The sequence below is a fragment of the Corvus moneduloides genome, chromosome 16 (genome assembly GCF_009650955.1).
Source record: "Corvus moneduloides isolate bCorMon1 chromosome 16, bCorMon1.pri, whole genome shotgun sequence".
NCBI classification, from domain to species: Eukaryota; Metazoa; Chordata; class Aves; order Passeriformes; family Corvidae; genus Corvus; species Corvus moneduloides.
This window is the reverse complement of record NC_045491.1, coordinates 17,453,456-17,464,732: the sequence shown is the minus strand read 5'-3', so window position 1 is coordinate 17,464,732 and position 11,277 is coordinate 17,453,456. Positions and strand designations below refer to the sequence as shown.

At 43.2% G+C, this 11,277-nt stretch overlaps 1 protein-coding gene across 3 annotated transcripts in view; it reads left to right on the top strand.

The window, feature by feature from the left end:
• Positions 1–11,277, top strand: part of IFT140 (intraflagellar transport 140) — a 105,995-nt gene that overhangs the window by 43,864 nt on the left and 50,854 nt on the right. For all 3 annotated transcript variants that reach the window (XM_032126381.1, XM_032126383.1, XM_032126382.1), the window contains 6 exons: positions 3,505–3,708; positions 4,102–4,174; positions 6,311–6,402; positions 7,207–7,334; positions 8,861–8,978; positions 9,416–9,543. In XM_032126381.1, coding sequence (XP_031982272.1) covers positions 3,505–3,708; positions 4,102–4,174; positions 6,311–6,402; positions 7,207–7,334; positions 8,861–8,978; positions 9,416–9,543 — 743 coding nt within the window. The remainder of the gene's footprint in view (positions 1–3,504; positions 3,709–4,101; positions 4,175–6,310; positions 6,403–7,206; positions 7,335–8,860; positions 8,979–9,415; positions 9,544–11,277) is intronic.

Genomic DNA, 11,277 nt, shown 5'->3' with positions numbered 1-11,277 from the left:
GCTGTGGAGACAGAAAGAATTAAGCAGCTAAACACCTTGCCTGAACTGTCAGAAAATCCTTCTGTGGTAGGACTTTTGAAGGTAGAAGAACAGCAAGTACTGACTGCCACTTCAACAGTGCATCACCGGGCCATACGACATAAATCAAGATGCCGTGATCCCCATTCACAAGATGATCCATGAGCTAGAGATCCAAGGAGTGTTCAGCAAGGCCCACTCAGCCTTTGGACCCATTTGGTCCGTGCGCAAGTAGGGTGGGAAGTGGAGATTGAGAGTGGACTATCGTTGGAGATTGAGAGTGGACTATTGAATGAAGTTACACCATCACTGAGCGCTGCTGTGACAGACCTGTTGGAGCTCCAGTACGAGCTGGAGTCCGAAGGAGTGAAGTGGTACGCCACCATTGACATTGGCAATGCATTTTTCTCCATTCCTCTGGCAGCAGAGTGCAGGCCCCAGTTTGCCTTCACCTGGAGGGGCGTGCAGTACACCTGGAACCAATTGCCCCAGGGGTGGAAGCACAGTCCCACCATCTGTCAGGCTGCACTGGAAAAGGATGAGGCTCCAGAACATCTGCAATACATTGATGACATCATTGTGTGGGGGAACACGGCAGCAGAAGTCTTTGAGAAAGGAGAAAAGATCATCCAGATTCTCCTGGAAGCTGGTTTTGTCATCAAAAAGAGTAAGATCAAGGGACCTGCCTGAGAGTTCCAGTTCCTGGTGGTAAAGTAGCAAGATGGATAGCGCCAGATACCCACCAAGGTCATCAACAAGATCACAGTGATGTTTCCGCTGACCAGCAAGAAAGAAACACAAGCTTTCCTAGGTGCCATAGGTTTCTGGAGAATGCACATTCCCAAGTACAGCCAGATCGTGAGCCCTCTCTACCTGGTTACCCAAAAGAAGAACAATTTCCACTGGGGCCCTGAATAGCAACAAGCCTTCGCCTAGATCAAGCTGGGGACTGCTCATGTGGTAGCCCTGGGCCCAGTCAGGACAGGACCAGAGGTGAAGAATGTGCTCTACTCTGCAGCCGGGACCAATGGTCTGTCCTGGAGCCTCTGGCAGAAGGTGCCTGGTGAGACTCGGAACTGACCACTGGGGTTCTGGAGCCGAAGCTACAGAGGGTCTGAAGCCAACTACACCCCAAGAGAGGAGATTCTGGTAGCCTATGAAGGAGTTCAGGCCGCCTCTGAGGTGACTGGCACAGAGGCACAACATCTCCTGGCACTCTGACTACTGGTGCTGGGTTGGATGTTCAAGGGAAAGGTTCTCTCTACCCATCACACCACTGACGCCACATGGAGTAAGTGGATTGCCTTGATTACACAGCGCACCTGTACTGGAAAGTCAAATCACCCAGGGATTTGGAAATAACTACGAGTTGGTCTGAAGGTGAAAGCTTTGGTCTCACTGATGAAGATGAGCAGGAACAGGGGACATGTGCTGAGGTAGCTCCACCATACATCCAACTGCCAACATAAGAAATGCGCTACACTCTTTTCACTGATGGTTCCTGTCACATTGTAGGGATGAACTGAAAGTGGAAAGCAGCTGTATGGAGCTCCACATGACAAGTTACAGAAGCTACAAAGAAGAATGTGGATCAAGCCAGTTTGCACAATTCAAAGCTGTCCAGTTGGCCCTGAACACTGCTGAATGAGAGAAGTGGCCAAAGACTTACCTCTACACTGACTCTTGGATAGTGGCAAATGCTCTGTGGGGGTGGCTGGAAAGGTGGAAAAAGGCCAATTGGCAGTGTAGAGGAAAACCTATCTGGGCTGCTGAAGAATGGCAAGACATTGCCACTTGAGTAGAGAAACTGACTGCGAAAGTCTGTCATGTGGATGCCCACGTCCCCAAGAGTAGGGCTAATGAGGAACACCGAAACAAGGAACGGGTAGATCAGGCTGCAAAGACAGAGGTGTCAGAGATAGATTTGGACTGGCAACACAAGGGAGAGTTGTTTCTAGCTTGATGGGCCCATGATGCCTCAGGCCATCAGGGCAGAGATGCCACTTATAAGTGGATACAAGACCAAGCCGTGGATCTAACCATGGACAGTATCTCCCAGGTGATCCATGATTGTGAGACATGCGCTGCGATCAAGCAGGCCAAGCGGGTGAAGCCCCTGTGGTATGGTGGGCGATGATCCAAATACAAGTATGGGGAGGTCTGGCAGATTGATTATATCACACTGCCTCAAACCCGCCAAGGCAAGCGCTATGTGCTCACAATGGTAGAAGCCACCACAGGATGGCTGGAGACCTACCCTGTGCCTCACACTACGGCCCGGAACACCATCCTGGGCCTTGAAAAACAAGTCCTTTGGAGCCATGGTATCCCCAAGAGAAATGAGTCTGACAATGGGACTCATTTCAAGAACGGCCTTATAAACACCTGAGCTAGAGAACATGGCATTGAGCGGGTGTACCATATCCCTTACCATGCACCAGCAGCTGGGAAGGTTGAGCAGTGCAATGGACTATTAAAGACAACATTGAAGGCAATGGGAGGTAGGACCTTCAAGCAGTGGGATTAGCGTTTAACAAAGGCTACACAGTTAGTTAACAACAGAGGTTCCACTATCCAAGATGGCCCTGCCCAGTCCAAACCCCTGCGTACAACAGACAGGGATAAGGTTCCAGTGGTGCATATGAGAGGTATGCTAGGAAAGACTGTTTGGGTTAATTCTGCCTCAAGCAAAGAAAAACCCATTTGTTGGGTTGTCTTTGCTCAAGGATATGGTTGCACTTGGTGGGTGGTGCAGAAAGATGGAGAAACATGATTACCTCAATGGGACCTTATTTTGGGGTGAACTGTTTATGACATTGTGCCTGTATCCATATCTGCATGTATATACATATATAATTAGGATAATGTATGTATGTCTATAGTTTAAAAGTCTAAGTTCAATGTAGCATGTATGGAAAAAAAAATTTGGAGTGGATACTGTTGTGGGTTAGGTTTTCTCAAAGGAATTGCTTCCCCTTTGTTGTCTTCCTGAGGCCACCATTAACCCCTGGGGAGTCTCAGGGCTTGCATCAGAGCAGCCCCTCTGCCTCACTTGTAGCCGTAACTACACCAAAGTGGAAATTGCTTAACAGCTGGGAAAACTTACATTTTTTTCTTGGCTGTTGTTTTTTGTTTGTTCTGTTTTATATGTATATTTTTTACTAGTAAAGAACTGTTATTCCTTTTCCCATATTTTTGCCTGGAAGCCCTGTATTTTTGAAGTTATGACAATTGGAGGGAGGGGGCCATCTTTCCGTTCCAGGAAGGTTCCGACCTTCCTTGGCAGACACATGTCTTTTAAACCAGGACACTGGGTAACCAGCATAATAGTTTGAATCTGTAATATTTCCCAGTCATTCCCTGTAGTTTGTATTTAGACAGTAGGACTTTGTGTATTTATAAAAATATTTATTCAGTCTTTCCCCTTGGGACATTGCTGTGACAGTTCAAGAAATTGTGTGGTTTTTCTTTTCCCATTGTGTACAGTGGGGGTCCCGAAAAAACCTGCTGGCAGTGAACAACATCAGCTCTGTGGTGATCCTCAGTGAGCAGGCCATGTTGGCACATTTTCATCAGCAGGTGGCCGTGGTACAGGTGTCTCCCAACCTCTTCAATGTGACGACCTTCAGCGCAGGAACCACTCACAGCCTTCGTGTTGATATGAATGCTAATGGAGTCTTTGCTACTAAGGTTAATTGGTTTGTTTTTTATTCTTCTTTTATTTTCCAAATCAGTTGCCTAGTTAGGTTTATAGAGACCAAACTTCCTAAGTCTTTAAGAGAAGCCTTTTTTTTAATATTCAGCTTAGTGTGAAAGCTATGAAAGTATTGTTGTGACAGTAGCAAAGGTGCTGTAGTGAAGCTGGTTTTTTTTAAGATAGAGCAGGGACTCAGGAATTCTCTAGGGTGCTCACCAGAACCCAGAGAACTTCTGGACTGCTAAAAGCCTTCAAACCCAATGTCCAGAGGAACTAGTAACTGGTGGCTATTGTAGGGGAATTCTTGCTGTACTATTGCATGAACTCCTGTATGTTTCTAAAAGGAACTGAATGTATATATTTATTTGGTGTTTTGTTTGTTTTAGGATGCTGTAGTATTCTGGAATGGGAAGCAAGTGGCTGTCTTTGAGTGCTCAGGAGATACCTTCAGAAGTGCAGGTAGGACTTATTGGTCAGAGTTGGAATGCTTATTTTCTTCCACAATTATATGTTCATTCATGGTAGCTGATGGACTGTAATCATAGAATCACAGAATAGTTTGGGTTGGAAGGGACTTTAAAGCGCGTCTTGTTCCAACCCCCCTGCCATGAGCAGGGACATCTTCTTCTAGACTGGAAAAAACCTCAGGGCTTGAGAAAAACTTTTATCTGATGTAGCAAAATTACATTATACAGAGCCTTGCACAAAACATGATATGAGGCTAGAACTACTTCTTTTTATGTTTTTATAAGTACACCATTGATGTTGATCAAGAAGAGCAATTTTTTCCTGCTTTCGTAGCTGTGGCTCCTGTTGCCTTTACACATAAGACATGGCAATGGCTATTGAAGGCTTTTCCACTTCTCTTGAGAGAAAGTGTAATCAAGGTTACATAGCACTTACATAGGAACTGGGAAGGAGGCTTTTTGTCCCAGCTCTCAGGAGAAGTTGTCCCATAAATTGCTATATATAGTGCCAAGTAGAGTAAATTATCTTTTTAAATGATTAATTCTCCCTTGATATTTCTGCCTTGAGAAATAAGTGATGCAGAATTCCATCAATCCCATTCTAAATCTTGAGATTTGTCTTTTAAGAACCATTAAGTGTTTCCTGCTTGTCTGTATTTACTGACATATTTTATAACTTTTCCAAGCTGAATCATTCCTTTATTACCACCAAGGTCCCAACAATCTACATCACTTCTGAAGTTATTGCAGAGCCACTGTTCTGGCAGAGATTCTGTTATCCCTCTTCAGTAGCAGTTCAATGAAGGGAAAAGTGAATTCTCTTACAGAACCTCACACTGAACTGTTTTTTTTTTTTCTTTCTTTCACTCCCCATATCAACTCTTTGCCTTTCCTCTCTCACTTGTTTCCATGGACAGAGTGTACCAACACTTGTTTACAGTGGGAGCTCCAGCTTTTAAATGTAGTGGCAGAATGGAAGAAGGCTGAAACACCAAGGAGTAATAGTGATTGATATTCATTCAGGATTCAATAGTGACTGACGGATGGAAAAAGATGGAAAAAGGGATTTGGTGCAAGATAGTGGAAACTGAGTGCTGTCTTGGTTTGAAAGACAGGTGTCTGCCAAGGAAGGCAGGAGTCTCCCTTGACATGGAAGAAAAAAAATTGCAAACCCCTTCCCTCCGAGTTATTATAATTTTGAAATTAAGGGGCTTTCAGGCAAAGGTATGAGGAACAGGAATAACAGTTCTTTACTAATATATATCTATATGTGTATAACCAGTCAAACAAACAGCAATAACTCTGGCAGTGACAGCAAACAATCCCAAACCCAGTCCCAGCCTTCTCGGCTGTCTGGCCCTTTCCCCTCGGGTGCAGTTCCGCTCGCAGCCGGCAGGGGCGCTGGCGGCTCCCGGTGAGCAGGGCAGGTGCGATGGTTCCCCCGCGGCTGCAGGGGGCGCTCCGGAGCGAGCTCGGGGAGCACGCGGCACCGGTGCCCCGGGATCCCGGGAAGGGATGGAACAAAGGCTTCACAAACCCCTGGGCAGCCGATCCCGGGCTCTCGGGAACAGCAGGCTGGAACGGCAGGCTGGAACAGATGGGACGAGCACAAATCCCGGGTGGCAGACGAGATGTATCCAAACTCCGGAGCTGCGGTGGGAACCCCCGGAGGTTTCGGCAGGCAGGGCCGGCAGGGCTACAGCGTAGCGAAGGCTCGGAGCAACGGCAGGGGCAGGGCGGCCGCAGCCCGGCTGCCAGCGGGGCAGGGAAGGCGGGCTTGGGAACCCGGGGTCTCGCCGGTAGAATGAAGGCAGCTGGAAAAGTAGAAGTCTCCAGTGCTGACGAATTCCTTCCAGCCTCCCTCTCCGTCCAAACGCCAGGAACTCACAGCCCACAAGCCCAGGTGAAAAAGAGTAGCCAGATGGACCCCTCCCCCTGGGGCCAGGTCTTTTGTTTTTCTTAAGCACCCAGTAATTTGTCCCCCTGGCAACGTGTATGCGGAAAATTCTTTAAGAGAAAAAGAAAATAGAAGGGGAACTCCTAAAACCCCAGCAAGTGCTTTAAGTTACTTCTTTTCTTTTTACAGGACATATTTAGTGTAATGATTGCTTTGTTGTGATTGTTCCAGGCTCTTTCCTTTGTGACTCTCCAGTTCTGTCTGTGCATGGAGAAAATCTGTACACAGTGGAGCCGTATCAGATCCAGGTCCGCACCTGGCAGGTAAGGACTGAGAAAACCATGAAGGGACAAATAGGCCTTATTGTTTTCAAAGATTGGTGTTAGAGCTTAAAAGTTAAGTGCATGATCTTTCTAAATCTACTAACTCTACCTTGTCATAATACAATACTCAAAATAAGAAATATTTTCAGTATTTCAGCGGAAAGATCTTTGACATTTTGTGTTCTTTAAAAAGTCTGCCACTCTGAACACTACTGCAGTGTAACTAATAAGTATTTACAGACTTTTAAGACAATCTAAATTGCATTCAGGTTGAAATGCATATATTACTTTCAGGAAGATGATAATATTGAATATTCTTTCAAGATAATGAAAAATACCACTTGCACATTTTGTGTGAACCTTTGCAGCCTCTGCTGGTTTGTGAGAACCAAACCAAGAAATCTAATTGTCAGAGTTGTATAATACATCGTTTTATTTAGGAAGTAAATATTATATTTTAGAATGTGTGTGATTCATCACATAAATATAATGTATTTGTTTTTATAGCTATGTATTTAGGAACCTTCAGGGACTTGATATTTCTATGTCTCTTTCACTTGGTGAAGGCTGTGTTACTAAAGAGAAAATTATTGCAGAAGGATGCCTTTAAATTTAGACTTTTTTTGAGGTTATATGTGTACCTGAAACCCAGATTACATTTGTGTGTGCATATTTCTCCAATTTGCTCGGAGTGATTCATCTAACACAGAAGTTCAGCAGTTCATGACTCAATTTGGTGACAAAATAAGTCCCTTTTAGTGAGGCTGTGGCCACACAAACCTAGTGTTACACATTTCTTCCCAGGGCACAGTTAAGCAGCTGCTGGTGTTCTCTGAAGCAGAGGGGAATCCTTGCCTCCTGGATGTCTGTGGGAATTTCCTGACTGTGGGAACTGATCTGGCTCACTTGAAAATCTTTGATCTCTCACGCAGGTATTAATAAGGCTTTTAAAATAATCTCTTTATAGTTAAGCATGTATTTTGTGGAGAATCTTTAGCTGGTTTTGATTTGATGAAATGCAACAATCCCTTTGACTTGAGGCAATACATGCAGCCTGTGTGAACTGATGGTTTATTTCCAAAGCAAAGGAAGAACAATGGAATAATTAGGCAAGTCATGGACTGATGGTCATCACCATGATGATGATGATTATTTTAAAAAGAGAATACCTTGAGGGATATTTAAGTGCATTTAAAAGTGTGTGGAGAATTTATGGAAGATCAAGCCAAGGATGTCCCACATTTCTTCTGATAACTTGAACAAGACTCGAATCTCAAAAGAGTTGAAATAAAGAAAACTAGGTCTTGTATCTCCTCATAAATCAGCAAAGTAGTTTCAGTGAATCTGTGGAGAAAGTGAACCTAGAACTGTGGAGAGTCTGTTCTTCCTCCTGTTTAGGTTAAGAAAGAAGTTTACCTGACTTTGTTCAAACTTTGCTGTACTCCCATACTGACAAACATGAAAAAGATAGTGACATGATGTTCCTTTTGAAAATTTAGCTGCTAATGACAGATGTAATTTTGAAAAGCTGGAAAACCTGAAGAGTGAACAGATTCTGTTCTTCTTTGCATGCTGTCACCAGAGGAATGCTAAAGTCTAGTTAGTTGCCCACTGGAAACTACCTGGGTTGGGATGACACACATTCCACCTGGGACACAGTTTGAAGGTTATTAGATTTGGGCAGGTTGTAACTAGCATAAATATTGGATTATGATGTTTGATAGTGAGAAAAAATAGCTTGACTCATGCACTCTCTGATAAATTTTTGTGTTTGGTACTGAAAATACCCCTTCTCAAATTATGACACTCTTTAATTTCAGGGCACCATAGTTGGCTTAGGACAAATGTTATTTTTATAGACTCAAAGATTTTTTTTTCATGAGATTGTATTATAGGTCTAAATTGCTGTCACTTCAAATTACTGTCACTTCTTTTTTCTGCATTCTTTTGTTTCATGAGATTTGTCCTCTTTATTGCTGACTGATTACTGGGTTTGTATCTATACCAGCAATAAGATTCTTTTGAGATAATAAAATATAAATACGCCCCGCCAATGACATTTCTTTACTTCTGCTCCACAATATGCTTTCCATACACAGAACTCTTTTGTGATGGGCTCTATTCAACTGTTCAACTTACTTCTGTAGGAAAAGCAGGCCTCTGAATTCAGAATTCTGGCCAGATGTTCTTGCTGGATAGCCATGTTTTTGGAATCCTGTAGAAGCATTGAAGTTTATTCTTGCTGATTCATTGAGGAAAGAGTGTCCGTTAACGTATTCCTGAAAGAAAGGCAGTGGCAGCAATCATCTGGAGAGGAAGCAGGAGTCTGGGGCAGTGGTGTCATGCAGTCAAAATAGTTTGCTTTTAAAAGTCTTATCCATAATTTGCTAAATGTTTTGGCTGATGCATATTGCCAGTTCCTTGCCACCATATAATTGAAGTTTATTCCTTCTCACAGAGAGGCAAAAGTGCACTGCAACAGCAAGAGTTTATCCAAGCTGCTCCCTGGCTGCGGAGACATTGCATCTGTGAAGTGCAATGCTAATGGCAGCAAAGTCAGCATCCTTGTCAGCAGGGTGAGGCACAGCTCTTCACTCACTGTCTGGGACTTGTCCATCGGTTCATAGACTGGTGTGGTTCAAGATTACTGAGGACGCAAGATTCACTTCTCAGAAATAAACCTACCTGGTCTGGGCAGTGTATTGAGTCATGTAATGAAGTGTCATGTTCCGGAATTAATTAAGGTCTCTTAAGGCTTTGTACTGTGTTGGGAACAATACAGAAAAGGAAGGAATATTTTAGTTACAAAAGCTGCTTTGTAACATTTCAAAGAAATCCAAGGCTGACTTGTTGGAATAGAAAAACAGCCAGGAATCTTCTGGTATTTCTTAGTAAGAATGACCTTGTGTGATTACCAGCAAAGAAAGCTTAGAGCATGAAGCAGATGGGATAAACATATCTATTGTTCCTCTTGACTGCATGCTCCAGCAACCTTTGTTTTCCTTTCTTGTAGGCAGATGGGAACATCGATTCCAAGATCTGTTTCTATGATGTTGAAATGGACAAAGTTACGCTCTTTGATTTCAAGGCTGAACAGGGAGATGGTAGAGACAACCTTTCTGCTGGACAAGGCATTGGCAAGTAAGGAGCTTTTACTTCAAGAAGCATTAATGGTGGGTTTAAGATGGAAATCTGCCCTGTGGAGACAAGCACACTTTGATTCTGACATTCCTCTGCCTTGTGAAGGAGCTTGTATGAATTTAATTATTTCTAAATAACTAATTAACACTGGTGAGTTGTATGTCCATCAAGTTGCATTCCTGTCTATTCCAATAGCACGAGCTAGGGAGTGTCAAATGAAGGTCCCAGAAAGCAAGCTCAAAATAAGCAGGAGGTGGTTCTTCAGCCAACATGCCAAGGAACTCCTTGCAAAGGAAGTAGAGAAGATGAGGATATGGAAGATATCATGGAGATATTGGACAAATTCATAGAAGAGAAATGCAGGGAGAGTTATTAGCAATTTGGAAGCCACATCTAGCTAAAGAGATCTCTGAGGAGAGGATGATTTGGTGTAGGGGCTTTTATACAGAGATATTACATGACTGGAATCAGGATCCACGCCTTTAAATAAAGAAAAATCTTGGAAAGCTCCCCTTCCTTGAAGAGTTTACGTAATAGGAACTGAAAAGAGGACATTCTGAAGGTCCTCATAGGAAAAAATGTATTTTTTAAGTATAATAAAATTGAGTTTGTGTGGGTAAAATCTCATGAGATGTCTATTTAGAACTGACGCCTTTCTGTTCATGCAGACTGTTCTGTGGGAAGTGAATTAGAAATCCTAGCTGTACAATGCAGTGAAGTAGGAGTGCTTGTGAAAATATGGTGGAATATTAGGGTACAAATTCCCATGTGGTTTTACAATAATTTTTCTGACTGTATTTTTCTGAAGAAAAACCATCATTGGAACAGGTGGATTGCTTTTTTAGCTGCTATCTTCTATGGGTATTACAAGCAAGAAAAAAAAGGAATTACTCTCCTTACAATTGGAAACCAGAAGAAACTACCCAGCTTATCAAAAAGTAAGGCCAATGCAAACTTGGAGTCCTACATCCTGGTTAGTTATGCAGCAGTGTAGTCAAGGGTAAATGAGGAAGTTGTTTCCTAGTGCAGTATCTTGTGTAGCCCAACAGAGGCCGACCCAAGCCAGGAATGTTGTTTCACTGTTTGAGTGTTAGTGTCTGTGTGAATAATCCATTTACCTGTGCTTCCTTTTAAAGGATCTTCAAATTAGAGTGAGTAAACTCAGCAGAAAATGATAATAATCTACACCTCTTCTGCTTCTCCTTCCCTCTTCCTGAGGCAAAACCTAAACACTCCCAGGTTTTTTACACAAATTCTGTTTTTCAGTTTGCAATTTACTGATTTTGAATTCCATGGCAGGGAGAGGACTTAGGGTGTTTCTGCACCTCTTTGAATGTCTCTTTCAGTTTGCTCTTTAGCCCTACTCCAATCCTCCCCACAAAGTCCACCTTTCAGTGGTGACAGCAACTGAGAAAATACTTTAATGGTGTCTTTGGTTTCTGTTTTAAATAATTTGATGTTTTTCAGAAGAAGGAATACTAAGCCATTGCTAAAATAGTGTGATTCTGTATGTCTGGAGTCTTGACATGGCCGGCACTGAAATAGTATTGAAATGCCCAAAGGAGGCAATAAGATGTTATTATTTAAACTGCTGTCAGAGACTGGCTTTCCCAAGGCTGCAGGGGAAGTCCTTGTGCTTAATATGCTGTTCCATGGTGCCTCTGAATTCTTGACATGCAGTAGCCAGGTGGTGGTTGGTCTCTTCTTCCAGGTAATAATCAATAGAATGAGAGG